We start from the raw sequence: 25,469 nt of genomic DNA, 5'->3' as shown, positions 1-25,469 counted from the left end.
GAATATATATCCCACTACTTTCCCTTCTTCAGGGGCGTTTGCTTGGCTTCTCCTCCTCCTCCTCCTCCTCCTCCTCCTCCTCCTCCTCCTCCTCCTCCTCCTCCTCCTCCTCTTCGTGAATTTTAAGCTGACGTGGCTTCACGCTTCCTGAGGAAAGGGGGCGGGGTTGGGAACTGTAAAGACCTTGGCTTCGCCTTCGAAACCCTGCGAGTGACGCAATCGGTTTCAAAAGTACCTGCTTCTCTCATTCGCTGTGTGTGTGTGTGTGTGTGTGTGTGTGTGTGTGTGTGTGTGTTCGCGCGCGCAAACGCGTTAGTATGTGTTCCTCTAAGCGTTGCATTTGGCATTGTCTTTTTCTGTTATGCCGAGTCCTTATTCTTGCTGTTTAAGTGAGTCATTTTTATTTTCTCAGGTTCGGTCTGTTTAATTTTAGTTCGTTCTCTGCATCATTTGTTTTATGTTTCGTTTGAGATTATTTTAAGAATGTTATAACGTTTCCTCACCGATTACTTTATCAGCCTTTTCCTTATTTTTTTTTATTGTAAGGATTTCGGACTTATTATTTTTCATATATTCTGAAGGTTTAACTTAATTTTTTTGTTTGTTTTTTCGTCTTTAATTTCAAAAGTTTTTATTGCCATTTTACAAAATATTTCTCTCTCTCTCTCTCTCTCTCTCTCTCTCTCTCTCTCTCTCTCTCTCTCTCTCTCTCTCTCTCTCTTGTGTTTTCGTCTATGTTTCACTATGTACATATCTGTAGGTAAAGGAACTCTCTCTCTCTCTCTCTCTCTCTCTCTCTCTCTCTCTCTCTCTCTCTCTCTCTCTCTCTCTCAACCTGCTTTGTCTGTGAGTTTTTTTATCGACTACAATTCCTTTAATCCCCATTCCCAACGAAATTGGAAGGTTATTATGTATCCACTTACTTGCCTATTTCTTTGTGTTAAGTACTTTTTTTATCTGTTCGTCAACCTGTCCACAAAATAACTCAAAGGTGCTGATGCGTTTGCACTGAGGTGATTTGGGGATGAGGTCTATTAGCCAAGGGTATGTAGACTAGATTTTTATTGGTTTGGAATGTTGAAGAAATATTCTTCAACTTTTTGAGATGGGACAGTTTGTTCAATATGTAGTGGTTGAACAATTTTTTCCAAGTACGAGAAGATAGGACCATTTTTCGACTGTTCAGAGAATGGACAATGTTTTCAAGCACGTAGAGATTGGATAATTTTTTCGAGCATGTAGAGATTGGACCATCACTGCTCCTAAATATTCGAAAGATTCAATCTCTCTAGTGTTTTGTCCCAGTGTGCATACTCTGTCCTCGTCACTTGTTTTTTCTCATACTTAAAATATTTGAAGTTCCATCTTGAGGTACAGGATTCCCTGAGGTAGACTTTTCTTGTGGTATTTTGATGATGGAGATGTGTCATTATTCTAAGCTCTCAGCCTTCTATCTGCAGTCTAAACTACTACTTACATATACAGCCACTTACTTGTTTTTCATTATTCAATGTAAACTCTTTCGGCAATCTTACCTTAACGCTGCTTCTAGAATGTCACTGTCAGCATTGTTCGTCTGTAGTTCACTTATCTCTTGCGCTTCGCTTAACTTCGCTGTCTAGACATTGCGTCCAGAACCTTGCCTAATATCTGTGGTATACATATTGTTAACCCGTTTCTCTGTTCTTTTGAAACATTAACATGCGTTCTGTTCTGCAGAAAGGGTTTCTAGAGCTGCAGATATACTTCGTGTCGTTGCAAAAGCATCTAGATATCATCTAGAGGTTTGTGTTAAATCTAGGTGCTCCCTGTTTTACTCTTGAAATATTTTATATCGACAGTGAGTTGCAAAAGCCTCTAGATATTACTCTGCGAGATGTTATGTTTGTATTAAATGTAGAATCATACTCGACATCTCACTTGAAGTGTTTATCTTTGTATAGAGAGTATTGTTTAATTTTCATATTTTTATAGACAAATATTAATTTTTGTCATTGTATAGAGAGTAATATCTAGTTTTTGTATTTGCATTGAGAGTAATGTCTACTCTCTACTTGAAGAACCAGTAATATCTATAGTACTGTTTAATTTTCATATTTTTATAGACAAATATTAATTTTTGTCTTTGTATAGAGAGTAATATCTAGTTTTTGTATTTGCATTGAGAGTAATGTCTACTCTCTATTTGAAGAGACAGTAATATCTACTTCAAGAAGTTATATTTGTAATAATCATAGATACTCAACGCTTGAAATTCACATTTTTATATAAACAGTACTCTTATAACTTTAAGGGGTCTCTTGACTTTAATAGAAAGGAACTGAATCCATTTTCAATTCACTTGATAAGTATCAATTCCATCGTCTCAAGTGACAGTTGATACGTAACACCAACTTTCTCCCGTAGAGAAAACTTTCCCGATATCCTCTAAAAACGTATATTTGGTCAAGGTCAGAAGTTGACGTCACTTTGACGTGTGACGGACAATACGCTTCGAGTTGAGAAAATGAACAGTCCGGCTTCTGAGGCGTTGGATTAGAACAGCAGTTTTGACACCTAATTGTAGCTTTTGTTTGTGTTTTCTTTTGATGAATTTTTAGGATTTAAAAAAAATTTTTTTTTTACATATGTCCAGAAGGTTATCTAAAATTTAATGGATTTTGAAATGGATCAGGAGTCAGATGATAATTCATTCTGATGAATCCAGATCCGGATGATTAATATGAGATGGATCTGGATCGAGAGACACTCAGTCTTGAGATACATCCGGATCTGATTGATTATATTTTGAGGTAGATAGAGATCTGGGTGATTGTCTTGAAGCGGATCTGGATCATTGTATTGTGGGGTGGATCTAGATCCTGAACATATAAGATGGATCCATATCACAATTATACTCTGAGATTGATTTAGATCCAGACAGTTATGTTCAGAAATGGATCTGGTTCCAGATGAATACATTTCCGGATTCAGCTAAATCAGGATGATGATTTTTAGATGGATCAGGACTCGGATAATCCATTAAGATGAATCTGGATCCATATCACTATGATATATCTGAGATGGATCTGGATCTAGAAACTGAGACACATCAGGATCTGATTTATTATATTTTGAGGTAGATAGAGATCCGGATGACTGTTTTGAAGTGGATCTGGATAGTTGTATTGTGAGGCGGATCTGGATCTTGAATATATTTTTGAGTGGATCCATATCATCATAATTGTCCTCGGAGACGGATTTAGATCCGGACGATTGTGTTCAGAAATGGATCTGGCTCCAGATGAGCATATTTCTGGATCGAGCTAAATCTGGTTTATCATTTTGAGACGGATCTGGAGTAAGGTAATTATCCAGCAAGATGAATCCAGATCCGATTGCCTAATATCTAGTATGTATCTGAGATGGATCTGGACGTAGATCCAGGGATTTTTCGTTATTATTCATTTCCTATACCAAATTCCTTCATAATGTGCATCAGAGATAATGTATATTATTCAATGTATATATTGGTTGACCAATCGACCTCCAGAATTAGCCTGTCTCCATGTCTGCACGTGTCGACGTTAAATGAAGAAGTTGCATAAACTGGCAACCCTTACGTCAGCTTATAAAGAAAACTGCGGATACTTCCTATAAATATGAGTCAGGAATTGTCCCGCTTCCTCTTGGGTTTAAGTTTATTTATTTACATGTGAAAACACAGCAGCTGAACTAGTTTATAGTCCATGTTGTACTTAGAACATGAGTGAAGCATTGCCAAAGCGAGTTTGCGTGGGCGCGTTTTCTCTGCACAAGAAATAATCTGAGATTATGAGGCACTGTGATTTCTACACGGGCACGTTTCTTGAAAAGTTAAATCTCGCTTTAGAGAGTGTTTAGGGGAAACCCGTGGGTTTGTTTGGTTTATTTAGGGTGTCTGACAGCTGCAGGGTTTGTATGTTTGTTTGTTTTATCCCAAGAACCGTTTCTCTTCCAACGGAACGGTTCAGTGTGGACTTTCCTAGAGTAGGCTACAGCTTGGCAACAGTAGGGCAGAGAATCTCGACTCGCGAGCTCGACGGAACGTTTTGTTATTGTCGTCATTGAGAGATCAGTTCTGTCCGAATCGTTTGAGTTTTCCCTTCGTTATTCCTGCTTTAGATAATGTAAAAATCAGACATAAATGAAGGAATAATAGATTATTGTATATTCTGAAAGAAATAAGTGCTGTAATTCAGCAAATGCTGTTTATTTGTATTCAGTCATGACAGGAATGCTGCACGTGCAGAGTGGAACGCCACTTGTGATGTAACTGACCAGTTTCCTATTTTAGTAATGGTGGTGGCAGTCTTAATTACTATTGTTTATTTATCACTATAAAGCTAATTTAATGATAATTATACTAATAACTATTACCAATAATAACAGAGGTTTGATCATTATCCTCTAAGCTGCTAGAGAGAACTCGGCTCGCTTTTGCAAGGCTTGTGTTTGAATCCCAGCTTCCAGCCCGTCAGAGAATGGGTGCTAGCGTCCCCTGGGTTTCACAGAGAAGAGCAGGGTCAGCAACCGCATCCCTAAAAGGATTTTGTATGAGCATCACTGCAAATGCACACATCTATGTGTAATCTACTCTTCAATTCATTTTGTTCTTAGAAATGGAATTAATATACAGTATATATATTTCTAATTATATATATAAGAATATTTCTCAGGAGATGAACCGAATGGAAATCATTTAAAGCCAAACAAAATGATTTCCCAGAATTGACGCCAAACCAAAACCAAGAATTAATTTAAAGTTGATTTAATCATTAGAGCGATGAGATCGCACCGGGGCCTAATCGCCGACGAAACGCTGAAAGATATTTTAGGCACCCGCGTCGGTGATTTGGCCGGGCTCCTTGCCAGCCGCGTGTGGTGTTTTGTATACAAGCAAAATGTCAGGTAAACAGATTCTCTCTCTCTCTCTCTCTCTCTCTCTCTCTCTCTCTCTCTCTCTCTCTCTCTCTCTCTCTCTCAGCGCTATACTGAGCTTTGATCATATTTTATTCCATAGGTTGTTTATGATTTAAGTCAGTTTTGCTCTCTCTCTCTCTCTCTCTCTCTCTCTCTCTCTCTCTCTCTCTCTCTCTCTCTCTCTCTCTCTCTCTCTCTCTCTCGTTTATTTTAACTGAATGTGTCATAATATTTATAATGTTCTCAATGTTTTCAAATAGACATCTAATTTTCTCCATTTTCTTCAAATATCTTCAGTGAATACTTGATATGTTGCTACATTCTGGCGTCGCAACGAATACGGTAATCGGTAATGCTAGGATTTGGGTATTTTGGTCGAGAAGGATGTTGGTATCCTTACATAGGATGAGGATGGTAATTACCACATGATCAGACATGCTGGGTTGATAACTGCTAAGCAAATTAATCAGAAAATTTAATGTTTATGTTCATTTTAAGTGTTTAGAATTCCCAGATTTAATATATTTATATTAATTTTAATGTTGTGTATATAGAATTCCCAATTTAAATATATCTTATAATTTTAATAATCTTGAGAATCTGCAGACATCTCATGAAACTCTTAGCCGCGGCTTATGAAACTCACCCACTGTCCATTGGTAGCCTGTGTTGTTGGCATCTATAGCGGTACCAGAAGTACGATTATGGCTAACTTTAACCTTAAATAAAATAAAAACTACAGAGGCTAGAGGGCTGCAATTTGTCATGTTTGAGGATTGGAGGGTGGATGATCAACATACCGATTTGCAGCCCTCTAGCCTCTGTAGTTTTTAAGATCTGAGGGCGGACAGAAAAAGTTCAGACGGACAGACAAAGCCTGCACAATAGTAAACACTTAAAAGGAGCATTTAAATACCACCTACCTCCGCCATAGGATATAAAACTCCACGGTAATGGTGTGATGGGTTTTATTTTTTAAGCTTGTGACATTTTAATACAGGATGGTTTCGCCACATCCCAAAGGGGCTCATCTCCCAAAATAAGTTGGATTTTTATGTCTCAAAAAATCCAGTCACTTGTGGTCTTATCGAGGGGTCTCCCATTGGTCAAAATTTTGAAAAACGCTACGCAAATTTTTTGGCGGTAACCAAATCAAACAGACTTAAATAAAATCGGCAAAAATAGAATATATATATATATATATATATATATATATATATATATATATATATATATATGTATACATATTATATATGTCTGTGTATATATGTATATGTATATATTGAATTCATAGGGAATTATTTGAAAACCTTCACAGTAGAATAGAATTATGCATATATACATAATTGTTATAGAAATATATGTATATATATATATATATATATATATATATATATATATATACACATATATATATATTATAACCCATCGCGTTTTTATGCAGCTATTCCTTATTCCATCTGCTCGCACTAAATTTAACTTTTGCGGCTATGGCGCCGTTTCAAGAATGCAAAAATAAAAATACATTTCGCCAGTATTTCTAGCAACGCCAGTAGTGATGGTCCCACCGATCTTGACAGCCTCTGAATTCGGGAAAACAAAGAAAATTAGAAATATATATATATATATATATTTATCAAGTGGCCATTCTGAGACAACTCTCTCTCGGAACAAAAATTGGTCCTGGAATAGATCTTGTCATAAAACCGATTTCTTCCAGATTTTATTCTCGTGCGGTGCACTGTAGGCATTCCTTGAGGTTCTTTGCAGCGTGCGTCTTCCTTAGGCCCCACAGCTGCTGCAATCCCTGTCGTTCCTTTTACTGTACCTCCTTTCATATTCTCTTTCTTCCATCTTAATTTCCTCAACTCTCTGCTGAAAATTGATTCATAGTGTAACTGCGAGGTTTTCCTCCTGTTACACCTTTCAGTCAAACCTTTCGCTGTCAATTTCCGTTTCAGCTCTGAATGACCTCATAGGTCCCAGTGCTTGGCCTTTGGCCTAAATTCTACATTCAGTTTAATTCAGTAATAAATTTTATGCAGCTTGAGAGAAACCTCTAAGGATTGTATCTGCCTAGTTACGTGAGATTCTGTTGGGCCGTTCTTGAGATATCCTGGAGAGAGAGAGAGAGAGAGAGAGAGAGAGAGAGAGAGAGAGAGAGAGAGAGAGAGAGAGAGAGAGAGAGAACCCCCGTCTTCATCACTTTGTTGGGATTCTTCGCCGAACTCTCAAATCTCGTTTGTTTTGTCGTCTGTGAAGTCGAACCCGAAATAGTGTTTGTTTTCCGTCACTCGTCACCTATTAATCTGTCTTACCTGTATGTATGTGTTAGTTTGTGTTGTGGGGGTGGGGGGGGGGGAAGGGTAGGTTATCGGCTGCTAACTGCGTACAGTGTGCCATCTGCAAGCCATCGTAGACTGTAATAAAGGCATCTGGCGTCGTTAATTCTTAGACAACCAGATTCAGTGAGACAATTTGTCTTCCATTTTGAAATACTTTGAGTAAACAGTTCTGATTTATGCTTATAAAACTTATTATTTATTAATAAGTGGAGATACCGCCCGTTCTCCTGAAGTTTCGTTTATATAGGTATATATTTCTTAAATGGATGTCTGACCCCATCGCCCATAATAATAATAATAATAATAATAATAATAATAATAATAATAATAATAATAATAATAATAATAATAATAATAATAAGGTACATCGGTAATCTCTCCAAAGATCAATACCCACTCCAGGTCTGGGTCCAAAAATAGAATCGAAATTGAAAATAAACTCCTTTTATAACAATCTATTCGTAGGTCTGGGGTTATTTTAAATCTCCCTCGGGAGATTGTGTCATTGTAAATCCCCCGGGACATAATTTTTTATCCTTGGCTTGAGATTTGTTTGGGAGAGCTGAAAGGGAACTCATTGTCGCGTTCTTGGAAACTAGACATTCTCTCTCTCTCTCTCTCTCTCTCTCTCTCTCTCTCTCTCTCTCTCTCTCTCTCTCTCTTTTTGTTCGTGTGTCTGTTTGTCCTGAAGATTTGCCGGAAAGTTATAGATGAATTTCAATGAAATTTATTGGAATGTTTGTCTGTGAGCAAAGGAGGGTTGGTTAGATTTTGAGACGGATCTGGATCTTAGATTTTGAGATGGATCTGGATCTTAGATTCTGAGACGGATCTGGATCTTAGATTCTGAGATGATCCGGATCTTAGATTTTGAGACGGATCCGGATCTTAGATTTTGAGACGGATCCGGATCTTAGATTTTGAGTTGGATCCGGATCTTAGATTTTGAGATGGTTCTGGATCTTAGGTTGTGAGATGGTTCTGGATCTTAGATTTTGAGATGGATCTGGATCTTAGATTTTGAGATGGCTCTGGACCGTAGATTTAGAGATGGATCCAGATCTTAGATTTGAAGATGGACTGGGATCTTAGATACAGAGATGGGTGATCCCAGATCTCAGGTTTTGAGGTGGATCCGGATCTTAGATTTTGAGATGGATCTGGATCTTAGATTTTTTAGATGGATCCGGATCTTAGATTTTGAGATGGATCCGGATCTTAGATTTTGAGATGGATCCGGATCTTAGATTTTGAGATGGATCCCAATCTTAGATTTTGAGATGGATCCCGATCTTAGATTTTGAGACGGACCTGGATCTTAGATACAGAGATGGATCTAGATCTTGGATTTTGAGATAGATCTAGATCTTAATAGATATGGATCAGGAGCCTAGTTTTGAGATGGATCCGGAACTTAGATTTTGAGATCTGGATTTTACATACTGAGATCTAGACCTTAAGTTTTGAGATGAATTTGAATCTTAGATTTCGAGATGGATCCGGACCTTAGATATTGAGATGGACCCGGATCCGGTATCTTGAGACGAATCCAGATCCGCATGTTTTATTTTGGTGGTATGAAAGGCATTACACGCTTTTAGTGTTTTGTTGTGGAGGTGCCATGGTTACATAATGTTGTACTTATTCATATTCCAACATGTTTGTTCTTTTCATGATACTATATTTATATTGCTTTTGTTGTCCTTTCCAGTTGTATAGACTTTCGTAAACAAAATTGTTCCTGTTTTTTCAACACACACACACACACACACACTTATATATATAGATATATATATATATATATATATATATATAAATATAAATCTTTATATATATATAGATATATATATATATATAAATCTTTTTTGCCGAAGAAACGAAATTATAAAATCCCAAAAGTCAAGCTGTCTACTTTTACTCTTCCCTCCGTACTTGCTTTTTCCACTTATAAATCTTTTTTTGCCGAAGAAATGGAGGAGAGAGAGACCAAAAAGTCCAGCTGTAAACATGTCCGAAGGGATAAAAGCCTTTATGTGTGGATTTTTCGGCGGTTTTGTTTGTAAACATTCCTCGTGTTGGCAAGACAGCCGTGGGTCGTATTTTGTTCGCCCATGTCCGCCAACAGGGTACATGCGCGCCTTTATTTTTCAGTCATTTTACCGGCTTTCCTCGACCAGCGCTTAGTAATTAGAGCAAAATTAATGAAAGAACATTTTTCAATATCATTTTTAGGGTTTTGATACTTACACGACTCTCGAGTTGCGGTTTTTTAATGGTCGTGAGGGCTAAGTGTTTTGGGCCGTTCTTCAAAAACTCTGCTAATGCAACATCGCGAGGTTTAGCGGCCATGCTAATGCAAGCGAGATCTTGCGTCCTCTTTTACAAAACACCTTTCCTGCCCACGAATCAGGTCATTTGGGGCTTTGCGAAGAAGGGGAGGAGGGTTTTGAATGTAAATAAATACCTCTTGATGTGTTCAGGTCAAGTCAACGCGGGAATGTCCCAGGTGAGCGCGATGTCCCAAATACGAGTGGAATAAAAAAAAAATAAAGCTTTGATACGATGGAAATGTTTGTATGATTTGTGGAAGGAAATCTGTATTTTTGTACTTCACGACGAGAGAGAGAGAGAGAGAGAGAGAGAGAGAGAGAGAGAGAGAGAGAGAGAGAGAGAGAGAGAATGCAGTGGTGTTTAGCTGAAGACGAGAGAGAGAGAGAGAGAGAGAGAGAGAGAGAGAACATTGGTGTTTAGTTGAAGACGAGAGAGAGAGAGAATGAAAGCAGTGGTGTTTAGAGAGAGAGAAAGAGAGAATGCAGTGGGTTTAGTTTAAGACGAGAGAGAGAGAGAGAGAGAGAGAGAGAGAGAGAGAGAGAGAGAGAGAGAGAGAGAGAGAGAGAGAACTAAACCTCTGGTTATCTCAGAATCTGGAACTCTCCACCTCCTTTCGTGTCTTGAGTAAGAAGTATCGCCCATCCCAGCTTCTACGGCTTGAAAAATCTTTCCCATAGTCTTCCATCTTTCAAACGGCGGGTCCATCGCCTTTGGAATTGGGGTCTAATTTTCGCAAGACTTCCTGTTGGAAATAGGGTTGTCCATCCCGTCGGACTTTTGTAATTAGGAAGGCCCTTTCATTCATTTATTATTATTATTATTATTATTATTATTATTATTATTATTATTATTATTATTATTATTCCGTTGGGAAAGAGATTTCACCAAGGCACTTGAAAAATGCCAATCAGTTGATACAACCATTGATTACTCAGTTACATGCCCACCAGGGGACCAGTGCCCATGTTGGCACTTGGGCAGCTTAATTGAACAAAACAACAACAGAAAAAAAAAAATCACATACAATCTAGCTGTAACGTAGTTTAAAAAAAACTTCAAATCCGCAAAGTAACAATCTCTTAAAGTCTACTTAATTGCTATTTTTTAGTTTTTTTCTATTCTTAGGATTGTATTAGCAGACCACCCATTTAACTAGATGACCCAGGAGAGAGAGAGAGAGAGAGAGAGAGAGAGAGAGAGAGAGAGAGAGAGAGAGAGAGAGAGAGGTCCTCTTAAATTGTTTTACGCAGGGAGGCTTCGGTAAACTCGTGATGTTTTAGGGGTAATTAAAACCCTACGTGTGCTATTTACTTTATCTATTTACTCTAAATCTTTTTGTATAAAGAAGAGAACAAATTACAGAGGTTAGACCTGTATGCTTACATAATCGGTTTGTAATTCGTCTTAAAATACAGGTCTTAAATACAGGTCTTAAACAGTTTTATTTTTATACATTCCTGCGCATGTCGTGTTTCGTGTGATTTTCTCAAAGAATATAAAATTCATCTTATTTTCCTTTCTGTTAAGACTTAACCTTCACATATTGGAAGCCTGGAATTTTTCCATAAATGTACAAACATCACAAAACTTAATTTTTCATTTTTTTATAGTATTTTAATGTGTAATATGACATCATGCTAAAATTTCTTACTTGAAAAATGGCCCTATCTGTATGAATTAATCTCCTTTGGAAGTTCCGTAATATAAATGTGCAGTTCTCTCTCTCTCTCTCTCTCTCTCTCTCTCTCTCTCTCTCTCTCTCTCTCTCTCTCTCTCTCTCTCTCTCTCTCTCTCTCTCTCTCTCTCTCTCTGTGTGTGTTTGGAATCCAGAGCTTTGTGAGTAAACGAAAAATTATTCCCAGTGTCTTTACTAATGTAATTGCTAAAGAATTATCATGCTTTTTTTAATAATTATTGAAAACGTAATTCCTATAGTCCCTTCAGTGATCTGTTGTTAATTCCCCTTTTTTTAAATTTTTCAAAGTTATGAGAAACATCACTTATGAGAAACATCACTTACGAGAAACATCACTTAACCAATTAGGGACTGTGAACCCTAAAAATAAAGCCATGTTTTTCAACCAATTAGCATACGCCTCAAACAACACTTGATCACTCTAAGTCAAACCATTCATAAGCCAAATAAACCTTGCATTAATTATTATCCTTATTATCGATATTTTTCCTTTTCGGAGGAATAAACACGACGAGAGAGAGATAATAGAGGAGTTGCGTTTAATTGGTCCACTTGTGAGACGTCAGGTCCTGACCAGTGCCAAGATAAGTAGTGGGATAAGAGGCTCGGGTATTTTAATTATTTTCTTTTTTGTTTTATCTCTTTTTTATTTTTGTTTATTATCTGTGAAATTAGAGATGAATGCTTGGCAAAGTAATTGGCGGATACACACCTGCAAATTTATATATATATATATATATATATATATATATATATATATATATATATATATATATATATATATATATATACATTTACATTTATGTATATTTTTATTACACACAAGAGATATATAGAGAGATTAGAATGTAAGCCCAAACATAAAACACACAAACTAAAAACAAAATAAAAATATAATTTGAGACATGTTCACCCTTTAGATGCAGAGAACAATATTATTCACATTATCAATTCTCACTCTCCTCCGCTTTCGTGTCGACAAAATTACTCATGGATTGACAAACTGGCCTAAAAGGCAAGCGTGATGACAAACCAGCAAACGCTATGATTGTTTCAGAGAGGCCCACCAGGAAGCTGGCAAATTGCAAAAGGATTTTGTCATCTTTTTTATATATATTTTTTTTTTTGTCGAAGTTGAGTCTCATATGAGTGCCTGGGTACATGATTTGCACTCTCTCTCTCTCTCTCTCTCTCTCTCTCTCTCTCTCTCTCTCTCTCTCTCTCTCTCTCTCTCTCTCTCTCTCTCTCTCTATATATATATATATATATATATATATATATATATATATATATATATATATATATATATATATACAATAATATATATAGATACATATATACAACAATATATATAGTATATGTATATACATACATACATACATATATGCACTGTAAAAACATTTGAATTTTCCTTTAATATTATGTCAACTCACATGTACAACTCAATATATATATAACGTGCTTTTTGCATAATCTCTTTATTTTATATCTTGTTCGCCAGCTACCTGTGTTGAGTACCAGCGACTAAAATTCTTCTTCTTCCAAGTTCTCAGATTGGTTGTAATTTATCGCTTGTTGATATGTTTTCTTAACCCGCGTAGCAATGTTCTTGGTACTTTCTGACGGCATTTACGTGCATTAAAGGCTTTGCCTTATGTCTTTCAACTTGAAGAGAACGGATACACGATATTTTTTTTATGGGACTAGAATCGGTGTTGTTTTTTTGTGTTTACATTTCCTGGCGTCGTTTCGTTGTAGCTGCGATTTGCTACAGACTTCCCATCGGAAATCACCATCTTCTTCTTCTTCTTCTTCTTCTTCTTCTTCTTCTTCTTCTTCTTCTTCTTCTTCTTCTTCTTCTTCTTCTAAAATATACTTTACTCCAGCTTTTCACATCTCTCCTGTATTTCACTTGATTTGTTTTTGTCCCATGGAAGAAACTACTACTTCTTCTTCTTCTTCTTCTTCTTCTTCTTCTTCTTCTTCTTCTTCTTCTTCTTCTTCTTCTTCTTCTTCTTCTTCTTCTTCTTCTTTCCTCCAGCTTTTCACATCTCGCCTGTATTTCACTTAATTTGTTTTATGTCCCAAGAAAAAAAAAAATCTTTCAAACAAAATAAAATCCTTAAACCTTGTGTCTTCAGTTCCTAAATCTGCCTCCATCCTGGGACTAGATATTCAGCTCCGAAACTAAGGATATAATCTATCCACTATGATTTTGAACTGGGATTTCCCATTCTTCTGTTCTTATTCTTAATTATCTTAGCATCGTTGTCAAACAATTGCTTTCTAAAAGAAAGTTCTTTGGTCGTAGAATTCGTGATTAGATTTTCTTGAACCTCACTGCCTTGCCAGATGATTAGGGAAAACTATATGCACATGAATTTTGAAGTTGCTTGTTTATTATCTTCTGCAATGTCAGTGTTAGTCAGTATTAACAACACATTCATTGCTGCTTATAACCAGGTTCCAATGCTTGATGAAGAATGCTTAAAGGTCCCTATCATTCTCTGAATCATTCTGATAATTCAGAGAATTATGTTCCTGTATTCAGAAAAACATGGCAGGCCAAATATCTCATTACATATTATTGTTTAGAAGATGAATCTTACTCATATGGAGCAAGCCAACTAAAGGGGCCATTGGCTTGAAATTCCAGCTTCCAAAGAATATGGTGCTCATTAGGAAATAAGGTAAAGGGAATTAGTTTTCATTTGATTTCAACAATGGAGAAAAACTATCCACTTATATTCTTTACAGTTTTCCTCAAGCCAGTAGTAACCATTTTTTTTTTTCTGCCAGTAAGGGTCTAAAAATTCTTATCTCCGTCTTGTCACACTCAGCAATCGTAACTTAAGCATGCCTGGGTTTTCGTTGAGCTGACCTACTAATCATTCAGTAATTAGGGTCACAGTGGGTTAAATTAAAAGCATTTTAACACTACACAAACCATTCGAGACTTTTCCTTCACCAGCGAGTAATCAAATGTCCTCTCCTCGTCAACGCCACGATACAAAAAGGTTTCATTTTGCGTTTTTGGTGCACTTGGTTGTCCGATTTTCTTTTGTTTTTCTTTTATTTGCTTTGTCAAGGCTTTAGCCAAGAGTTTTTAGTCGATGGGTATACTGGTGCTAGGACGTAGACTTCTTTCCAAACATGTTTTTTACTTCTTTTCGTGAAGTTTTGGCTGTACTTTGTCAATGGTCTTCGATTACAGAGCTTAATTGTGAATTGTAGATTGTAAGGTATGTTTCATAGATTATGAATTGTAGATTGTAATGTGTAGTTTGTAATGTATGTTTCATAACTTATGAACTGTAGATTGTAAGGTATGTTTCATAGATTATGAATTGTAGATTGTAATGTTTCATAACTTACGAATTGTAGATTGTAAGGTATGTTTCATAACTTCATGATTTGTAGATTGTAAGGTGTTTCATAACTTATGAATTGTAGATTGTAAGGTATGTTTCATAACTTACGAATTGTAGATTGTAAGGTATATTTCATAACTTATGAATTGTAGATTATAAAGTGTTTCACAGCTTATTAGGAATTGCAGATTATAATGTTGGTTTCATAACTATTAAGATTTCGAAAAATCTTCCTGCTGCAATCTAGTTTCCTCTTAGTTAAACTTAAACTTATTGCTACTAATCCCTTAGCCTATAGGCCTATAACTGACTACCCTTCCAAATTCGCCGAGGAATCGTGCAGAGCATGTCGAGTTTGCATTGCAGAGCTCAGTTTCAAGGACGTTTATAAAGTTAATGGAGATTTAGAGTCAAAGAAACATTAAAATACTTGCTGAAAAAATCCCAAGTTCACAGAGTTAATCCCATGCTTAGCCAAGCATGTCTTACAAGCCATCTGTGTCCTTGTGATATTAGTTGAAGTTTTATTTTTAAGTTGATTTCTGTATTATGGAAAGCAAGTGGAACAATGTATTTTGGTCTTGATTGTAGTTGAAGTTTTGTTTTTAAGTTAATACTCTTGTATGGAAAGCAACGATTAGATTATTGTAGTTAGGTCTAGACAGCCTTCCAGAAATACAAGTAGTTTGTGTTATTAATTTTTAAAGTGACTAATTTGATTTTCCAAATTTCAAATTTAAGGTAAAATTGAACTTATTTCTCATATAAAAAATTAGCTATTATTATTATTATTATTATTATTATTATTATTATTATTATTATTATTATTATTATTATTATTATTATTATTATTATTATTAATAATAATAATAATAATAATATGACGGGCTTGTTCCATATGAATAGTGTTCACATTCTGGATAATAATAATAATAATAATAATAATAATAATAATAATAATAATAATAATAATAATAATAATGCATGCATCTTATTGACAACAAACTATATTTAGAAGACAATGCTCTAATTAACCTTTTCATTCCGTACGCAGTTAAGAAACACAAAGAAATCTTGTTCACAGTCAAAGGACTTTTAATTATTTCAGGCCATTCGTCTTAATCAACCTGTTTACAGCTGAATTTCTTCTTCTTTCCTGTAGGATATTCTGGCTGTGCAGACGGAATGGCTGGAGAAATATGGCAACGTTTGCGGGTAAGTGAACGAATGGTTCTGCAAAGTTTCGAGAATTGAGAGACACTGCTGTGTTCTTATATTCTCTAGAACTTGTTCTTGAGCAGGTGTTTCTTCAGTATGATGTGCTTTAAAAAATTGAATGAAGTAATTTGAAATGTTTCAAAGTCTGTCAACTTCATATGGTGCCAAAACTAAATATGAACCTAATCTGTTGTATAGAAAACTAGTAGTTTGCAGACGCTTTCTCAGGCTACAGTGTCTTGACAAAAGAAACCTGCCAAATTATTGTGAAAAATTAAAGGTTTATGGTCGATGCAGCCTGCTGAGATAAAAGCGAGTAATGATGCTTCTAAAACATGCATCTGAAACACACGGAGGTTTTAGCTTTTATACTTAGCCTTTAGCTTTCGTGGTGCTAAATCGCAGCGGAATTATTGCTTGGAAACCACTCGAAACTTGCAGTGCTAAATCTTCTCTCTTTCTAGAATAAGACTTTGTATCCCAGCTTCAAGGCCATGAAGTCCATCCATTTAGATGTTGTTTTGACAGATGTTAATAAACATTGTCTTTTACATTAAGTAAAATATCCAAATACTCATTCCATGAAGGATTGCTTTAGTGCAAAGAACCCTCTCTCCATTAGTCATTAGTATCTTTCATCCTGAGATCCATTTGCTCATTAACCATCCTCTCTGCACTTAATTCTGTTAGACCCTCTTGTTTTTCCTATAGTACTTATAATTATTTACAGTTATGCGAGATATGGAGAATCGAAATGGAAAGAAATACGAAGGTAAAGGCTGTAAAAAGGTTAGCATGAGTGAAAGGATGTATCAGTGTGGTTGAGCTGGTTTGATCATGTGGAGGGAATGGAAGAAAGATTGGTGTAAAGTGTATAATAGAGGAGTTTTAGAGTGGAGGGGGATAGGAGGATTAATAAGTAGTAGGTGGAATGATAGAGGAAGTGTAAGATACATAAATACATATATACATGTGTATATTATATATATATATGAAATATAAACATATATACAGTATATATATACTATATATATAAAATATACACATTTATGTATCTTACTCTGTCATTTCACCTAGCACTAATTAGTCCTCCTATCCTCCTCCATTCTAAAACTTCTCTATTGTACACTTCCCACCAATCTTTCTTCCATTTTCTCCACATGATCAAACCAGCTCAAACATATATATATATATATATATATATATATATATATATATATATATATATATATATATATATATATATATATATATATATATATATATATATATATATATATATATATATATATATATATATATATATATATATATATATAGTGTCTTCACACAACCATGTAACTGTCCACACAAAATGTCCCCAGTGATGTCCCCAGGAAAGAAAAACTTAATTAGGGGTTTCTTTAACTTTTTCTTCTTAAATCGGTGGAACCTTTGATCAGCCGAATTCTATTAATCTGATGAACAAAGGAGTGCAGTGTTGAGATAGTGGCTGGCCTCAGGAATTCTCTCTCTCTCTCTCTCTCTCTCTCTCTCTCTCTCTCTCTCTCTCTCTCTCTCTCTCTCTCTCTCTCTCTCTCTCTCTCTCTCTCTCTCTCTAGCGTTTCACCGCCAAACATTTCTGACGTAGTTTAGGAAATTAGAGGCATGTAGTGCAATGAAAAGAATTCTTGAGTGACGTATCTCTTCTTAAACCGTTAACAAATAAATGCTGTGAAAATATTCTTGCTTTTATTCTTAGTTATATTTATATATAGGAAAGTATTGAGGCGTTGTTATAATATAATTTGAATATATCGCATGTTTTAATATGCTTCATTAGATGCGATGGTATACAGAAATTAAGTATTGTCAGGTGAGTCATCAGTTAAGATATTCTCTCTCTCTCTCTCTCTCTCTCTCTCTCTCTCTCTCTCTCTCTCTCTCTCTCTGAAAAGAGATTTAGAATACTGTGGTTCTTTATTATCATTTATGCTAGTGAATGTTGCTTTAAATAGAGTATTTCAACAAGTACCCTTTTTCTTAAAAGACCCCATGATGTTTAGGCTTACAGTTTCAGTAAATCATCTGTCTGGGCGCAAATGTAAAGAGAGAGAGAGAGAGAGAGAGAGAGAGAGAGAGAGAGAGAGAGAGAGAGAGAGAGAGAGAGAAAGGAGGTGTGATATCTCCCCGAATATTTATTTTTGGGAGCCGTGACCTTAAGATAGCGCCTGCCGATAAGAAGCGATAGGAAATAGAATTGAATTCTCGGGAAAATATTTTCCTTTTGTTTTCCTTTGAGTTCAAGCAACAGTGTGACGTCATCAACCCCCCTCCCCAGCCATATTTCATGACTTCAGGGCTTCAAGACAGATTCAGAAGCGTCATTAAGTCCTTGTGGCATCGCCCAGAATCTCAGATAGCGACTGATAGTCGTTTGTAAACACCGGCGTCTAATACCTTGGAAACAAAAGAGTGGAGTTTAGCGCCATATTTCTTCCATGAAGCTTCACTGTGCTCAATTTTGTTTTTTGGATGCCCACGTTGATTCTCTCTCTCTCTCTCTCTCTCTCTCTCTCTCTCTCTCTCTCTCTCTCTCTCTCTCTCTCTCTCTCTCTCTCTCGTAACTGCAACTTTGGATTTGTCTATAATTTCACTCTCATAGATTTTAATTCGCAATTTTATTTACTTGGTCAAATCCCCTTGAAAAGAATTCTGTTATAAAGGTCTGTTGATAAGCTATATCAATTTAAATAACCGGATTTCAGATCGGTTGGGTATGAGGCTGAACCCCAAACGAAAACACTATAGATAAGTAGATCTCTCAGCTGATTCCCCCAGTTCAGTGCTGTAGGCATTACTAAAGGTTCTTTGCAGCGTCCCTTCGACCCCTAGCTGCAACCCCTTTCATTCCTTTTACTGTACCTCCATTCATATTTCTTCCATCTTGCTATCCACCCTCTCCTAACAGTTGATTCATAGTGCAACTACTTTGAGGTTTTCCTCCTGTTACACCTTTCAAAACTGCCTACTCTCAATTTCAGCGCTGAATGACCCCATAAGGTCCCAGAGCTTAGCTCCTGGCCTTAAACTCTATATTCCATTCCGTTCTGTCATCTGGCAAACTAGATCAGATGGCCAACTATCCTCGTTCTGCCCTTGTTCCTATTATCCGTAACTTTCGTCTGTTCCTATTATCTGTTTCCATTATCTGTACCTTTCATCTGTTCTTTCATTTGTTCCTATCATTTGTTGCTTTCATTTGTTTCGTACGTCTGTTCCAGGTACTTCACAGGCCACAGACCGACTCTGTTAGTGGCAGACTTGGAGATGCTTCGCCAAATTCTCATCAAGGATTTCCCATCCTTTGCCAACAGGGCCGTGAGTATTAAGGATTTCCCATCCTTTTCTTGACAGTCTGTGGGTAATATATAGTTAGTCTTTTTAAGTGTGCAGATTGATATTCACTTGGTCTGAGCTTCTGGACGGTACGTAACGTCCCCAGGGTCGGGACGTAACTTCTCGACCCTCTCGTAGGTACTTTGGCAAGTAAATAAATTATTATTATTATTATTATTATTATTATTCAGAAGATGAACCTATTCATATGGAACAAGTCCACCAAAGGGGCCACTGACTGAAATTCTTTAAGCTTCCAAAGAATATTATAGTTTTCATTAGAAATAAGTAACAGAAGGTAATGGAAAAATAGATCAGTAATTAGAAAAAATATAAAGAAATTATTATTAAAATACAAGATGAACTTCTGAGATTCCAACTGCACAACATTGTTTCTCAAATGATTGTCAAGTAGGTCTATAACCACCTCACAAATTCTGTCTTTTCACTTTCAAATAAGCCCCCGTCTCATCCAGTAACGTAATAACCGAAGGTTGCTAGCGTGTTACTTCGTTACACGTCAGCGTTACGCTCTGTATTTGTGTTCCAGCGTTACTTCCTAGCCAAGAAGCCCTATAGCGACATGATAGTTGACATGCGAGACCACCACTGGAAGTTCCTAAGGCGCATCACCACGCCCGTCTTCTCTCTGTCAAGACTGAGAATGGTGAGCTAGGAAACAGCTGTTATTATTATTAATATTACTTTTGCTGTTGTTATTCATCCATCTTCCTTTCCTTAACCCTTTCTTAACAGTTGTTTCGAAGTGCAACTGCGAGGTATTCATCTTGTGACAGCTATTATTAAACGTTTCTACTCTTGTGTCCCTTTCAGCGCTGAATGATTTCGTAGGTCCCTGAATTCTATATTCCTGTGATTATCATCCAAAGAATGGCGATTTGACGAAACTAATACCTGGAAAAACTGTAGTATCATCCTTATTACCATTTAAAGAATGTCTAGCCAAAGAAACAATAACATTAATAGCATTAATTTCTCTTCAAAGATGTTGGGTCTGATGCAGGAAAGCGTCGACGATTTCTTGGCTGTAGTGTCCGAACACGCCGACAATGGCGTTAGATATGGATATATTCAGCGTCTCCCAGCGACTCACTTTGGACGTCATCGGAAGATGTGCTTTGGCCATGAAAATTGAGTGTCTCAAGAATCCAGAGGTCGGAATATTCTCCAAATTTTAATTATATATGTACATAGATTAAGCCTCAGATGTTACATATATATACATGTATTAAGCATCAAATATTACGTATATATACATAGATTAAGCCTCAAATATTGCGTATATATATATGTATTAAGCCTATTAAGCCTCAAATATATATATATATATATATATATATATATATATATATATATATATATATATATAAATACATATTACGTATATATCTATATACATAATTAAGCCCCAAATATGACTTAATTCCAAGACACAATACCTCTGGAATAACATACACTCTGTGGGAATTATAATTAAGTGAATATACTCTGGCCAGGATTTGAATCTGGGCAATTTCTCTCGATGGCCGAATGGTTAAGTTAACTGTCTATCACTGTGTCAAAACCAAAGGCCCAGGATCGAATCCTAAGTGGGGCAGATGCTGATGTCAGTTATGATTATTTTTGGGTGTAATATTAACCGGAGGTGTAATTGAATTTAGTTTATTTAGTTATATATATATATATATATATATATATATATATATATATATATATATATATATATATATATATATATACAAAATAATATATTTGTGTATGAAAGTATGTATATAAACCTGTGTGTGAGAGAGAGAGAGAGAGAGAGAGAGAGAGAGAGAGAGAGAGAGAGAGAGAGAGAGAGAATTATGAGAAGAACTCGTTTAAGTAAGCGAGAGAGAGAGAGAGAGAGAGAGAGAGAGAATTCAAAGAACGCTTTAAAAAAAATCAACGAGGAATCACAATAGTTTTGTAAATAAACTTTTGGCGACACGTGAATTCTCGGAATGTGTTCAGGCAACAGGTAATTACTTTTTTATCCTTTTTTTATTCCTATTTTCCTTTTCGACTTGTGCCATTGTTGTCCCAGAGGATAAGATAAAAAAAAAAAAAGCTTTGAGAGAGTCACATTGTTGAAGAGATCTCGTTTATGCCAACAGTAAGCTAAATACTGACTTGAAGATTTATGTTCATAGTGACTTTTTTTTTTTTTTTGCAAGATAAGTTCTTAATCTTTTTTTTTGCGTGTTTTTATTTTGGATTTGTAGTTTGTGATGTCAAGGAAGATTGATTTCTGTAGTTAGCACATTTTTTTTAAATTTTTATACTGAAGTAATGGTATTTAAAATGATTTTTTTTTTCTAATTGAATTTCTGTAGTTGACACATTTTTTTATTTTTATACTGAAGTAATGGCATTTAAAGTGAATTCTTTTCTCTCAGAAATGTCTTTTAAAACGCTGAATTAGAGGTTTTCCAAATCGACATTTAGTTATTTATTGATACTGTTTTAAAAAAATGGTTTTCAAATATACCTCTTTTAAAAACTAAAATTGCTTAGGCGGCCTAGATATGTGTTAGTGGTTTCATTTAAAATTAGCAAATCATTTTAAGATTTTTCTTCGGTCATATTGTGATTTTTGCTTGTTGTGCTATTAGCTAGAGAGCAGTTAACAATGACTGTACGAGTATGTGTACAGTCTCTCTCTCTCTCTCTCTCTCTCTCTCTCTCTCTCTCTCTCTCTCTCTCTCTCTCTCTCTCTCTCTCTCTCTCTCTCTCTCTCCTTTCCCACCCAAAACAAGTATATATAGGCCTAATCTCCATTCAGTCATCAGAATTTAATAAAGTCCACCTTTTCTCCCCTGCAGGAGCCACTTCTCCTACTGGTCAGGCGCTTCTTCAGGTTCGCCATCTCGCCCTTGGTGGTCGTGGCCATGGTGTTCCCAGGCCTGGCCCCCTGGCTTCGTTACTTCAGGGGTTCGACAGACGCCGCCCTGGTGGAACGAGCCGTTACCACAAACCTACGGGATGTCCTCGCCCGCAGGAGAGCTGCGCCTTACGAGGTATATGAAAGAGGTGGTTCTGTGGAGTAGGTCTAAGGATGATCTATTGCAGGTTCTCTATAGATTGTCTAAAGATAATCTATTTTATAGTCTATAGACTAGGTCTAAAGATATCTCTGTAGAGTAGGTCTAAAGATAATCCACTCTTTAGACTATGTATGCAGTCTCCTTATCAGATTAGTCTGTTTTGTTTACAGAAATAGACCTAATCATCTCTCAACTCCTTTAGTTTCCCATGTGAATGGTGATTCTATAGAGTATTTCCAAAGATAATCTATTTTATAGGCTGTCTATACAGTCTTCTAGTCAAAATCGCCTGTTCTGTATACAGAGATAGACCCAATAATCTCTCATCTTCAGCTTACTAATATTTGGAAAGGTTGTCCAAATATAATAGGAGAGTGGTTATTGTGAGATAGTAATTCTCTCTCTCTCTCTCTCTCTCTCTCTCTCTCTCTCTCTCTCTCTCTCTCTCTCTCTCTCTCTCTCTCTGATTTAAACCTTCTGTTCTTTATCTCTCAGGGTTGCACAGATTTCCTACAACTCCTCATCGATGCGTCTGACGATCCTGGAATACTGGAAAACAGCACCTTGGAAATGACAGACCAAGGCTTTTCCCCGCTGGAGGAATCTCAGGTCATAGATACCTCTCAAGATATTAATTTACAAGACCCAGAATCACCCGGTGGGTCAAAAGATGACCCAGAATCACCCAGTCCCAGCAAACCTAGAAAAGAAAGCATCACTTCAGGAGATGACGAAGAGGAACCCACGTTGTCTACTGCAGAAGGTTCGCCTTTGTTTGCCGGTGATAAGACGGGCAAGTCCAGAAGTCCTCGTGATAAGAGCAGACAGAACAGAAGTAGGAAAGATACGGAGGAGGGAGAAGAGGAAAGTGAAAGCCAGAATGAGGAAAAACAAAAACAGAAATTGACAGATGATGAAGTTGTCAGCAACGCCTACATGTTCATCCTGGCTGGGTACGAAACGACTGCTAATGCCATAGCTTATACTTGTTACATTTTAGCCAAACACCGAGAATGGCAGGATAAATGCCTTGAGGAAATACAAACTGTCATGGGAGACAAGGTAATAAACAGAAATATTAGACTTGCTTGAAGAATATTAGACTTACTAATTATTATGTAGGTTAGACAAGAAAATTCATTGTGGAAATAAGTGCACCGTTTCATTACTATTTTTATATATTTTAGCAGCTCAATTAGGAGTAAATGGGTAGTTAATAGTTAATTTAGTCAGTTTGGAATGTAGACTAGATATGAAACTAGTTTGTGAAATAGCATTACTGTAATTACAAACGTAACTTTGCTCTGAATAAGCATTTTATGAATTAATTCCTCAAATTTCAGAAACAGTTGAGCTACGAAGACATTGGTCGTCTGACCATTCTCGATCGCGTCTATCTGGAAGCTCTCAGACTCTACCCACCTGTGCCTTGGTATGTTAGATGGGTATTTCCAAGCTCATTATGACTTTCTTAAAGGTTTGTTTCGGTCAATGAAATGTCTTTTCATTTATTTATTTCTTAAATCGAAACATGCTTAAATTTTAGCCGGTGTCCATTGACGTGATCTGAGCTGGAGAAGTGATCAAGTTATGAGGTGTACGTGACCCATCATAATATGTATGCAAGTCTTAAATGCTTTTTGAAACGTTGAATAGTGTTACATTACCAGAACACTCAGTATATTTCATAGTTTACAATTTAAGCTTCTTATCCATGTTTTCTTCTACAGTATAGTATAGAAAACGAAGTAGAATTTAACGGGGTCTTTCTATTTTTATTTTATGCCTTAACACATTTCCGTCTTAACAAGGGATGACTTTGACTTATTGCTCCCAAATAAGTACTTAATATTTTACACTCGGATCTCTTTTTCAAAATAGACTTCATTATTACGACGTATTTTCCTGAGGGATTATCTCTTCATTAGAACTTGTTGTTTGCTCACTAATCTCTCTCTCTCTCTCTCTCCATTAACTTCTCAGAATTACGCCTCTTCCTCCTACTTCTTTTTTAAATTCAAGCTGTTCTTGACTGCCTTATCCACCCACACAGACAACCATCCACACAATGTTGAATGACCTACATTATTTATATAAATATATATAGAATCTTTTTTTCTCGTTAGTTTTGTAACTCGAGAAGCAGGAGTGACAACCCAGATAGGTAACGTGACCATACCTCAGGGAGTCAGCGTCACAGTTCCTGTGTGGCACATTCACCATCATCCTAAATTCTGGCATCAGCCTGAGCAGTTTGATCCAGACAGGTGAGAGAGAGAGAGAGAGAGAGAGAGGTGTGTTATATAATTGTGCTCACCTGATGATTCTTCATTGCAATTTGAATAAACTAGAAAACATGAATCCTAAAAGAAAGCTCACACCAATAACTTGTATAAGTAGGATGCCTCCTTCCCTCTGATCGTTTCAGGTTCCTACCCGAGAGGAAGAAGGACCACCATCCCATGGCCTATCTCCCGTTCGGTGCTGGGCCGAGGAACTGTCTTGGTATGAGGTTTGCCAGACTTGAAATTCAAGCTTGTCATTGCTTGCATGTTGAAAGATTACTCTCTCCAGCTTTCTCCTGTGATTAAGGCAAGTTGAAATGTGTGTATAATCGTCTCTCCTTGCTTGTATGTACGAGTCTTAGACATTATTATTATTTACAATAATACAAACATTCACATAGAAGTCCTATAAATATAAAGAATATCTTTCCTCTAACTTCATACAGAGCTGTGGTCCCATACCTGTGAGAGGAACTTCCATATGCCCTCATAATTTAACAAGAAACTTTCTGGTCGAGTTTATAGCTTCTAAAACTTCAAAAATACTTTTTTTTTTTTTTTTTTAATGCACCACATTTTGTCTCTTCAAACAGGATCCTCTTCCAGTCGAGGTTCGAACTGTCACCTTATCTCCCAAGGAGGGAGTTCTGCTCCACATCAGAAGGCGTGTCTCCTAATCTGTCGTATGACTACACCTGGCATCACAGTATTAATTTTCATTTTTTAATTTTCAAAGTATCCATAACTCTAAAACTGACCGCTGTCATTGATTCTCATAAATTATGTGGTAGGATAAATTAATACTCTCAAATTAT

At 36.3% G+C, this 25,469-nt stretch overlaps 1 protein-coding gene across 1 annotated transcript in view; it reads left to right on the top strand.

Annotated features, from left to right (window-relative positions):
- Window positions 1–25,469, top strand: part of LOC136855917 (cytochrome P450 3A30-like) — an 88,200-nt gene extending 62,731 nt beyond the window's left edge. The window contains 12 exon segments of the mRNA XM_067133389.1: window positions 15,847–15,899; window positions 19,166–19,262; window positions 19,831–19,947; window positions 20,287–20,355; window positions 20,357–20,455; window positions 22,148–22,342; window positions 22,865–23,431; window positions 23,713–23,801; window positions 24,496–24,636; window positions 24,798–24,900; window positions 24,902–24,961; window positions 25,248–25,469. Of these exon segments, the coding sequence (XP_066989490.1) occupies window positions 15,847–15,899; window positions 19,166–19,262; window positions 19,831–19,947; window positions 20,287–20,355; window positions 20,357–20,455; window positions 22,148–22,342; window positions 22,865–23,431; window positions 23,713–23,801; window positions 24,496–24,636; window positions 24,798–24,900; window positions 24,902–24,961; window positions 25,248–25,331 (1,674 nt within the window). The 3' untranslated portion in view covers window positions 25,332–25,469.

The sequence above is a fragment of the Macrobrachium rosenbergii genome, chromosome 33 (assembly GCF_040412425.1).
Source record: "Macrobrachium rosenbergii isolate ZJJX-2024 chromosome 33, ASM4041242v1, whole genome shotgun sequence".
NCBI lineage: Eukaryota > Metazoa > Arthropoda > Malacostraca > Decapoda > Palaemonidae > Macrobrachium > Macrobrachium rosenbergii.
This window is presented reverse-complemented; position numbering and strand designations above follow the sequence as displayed.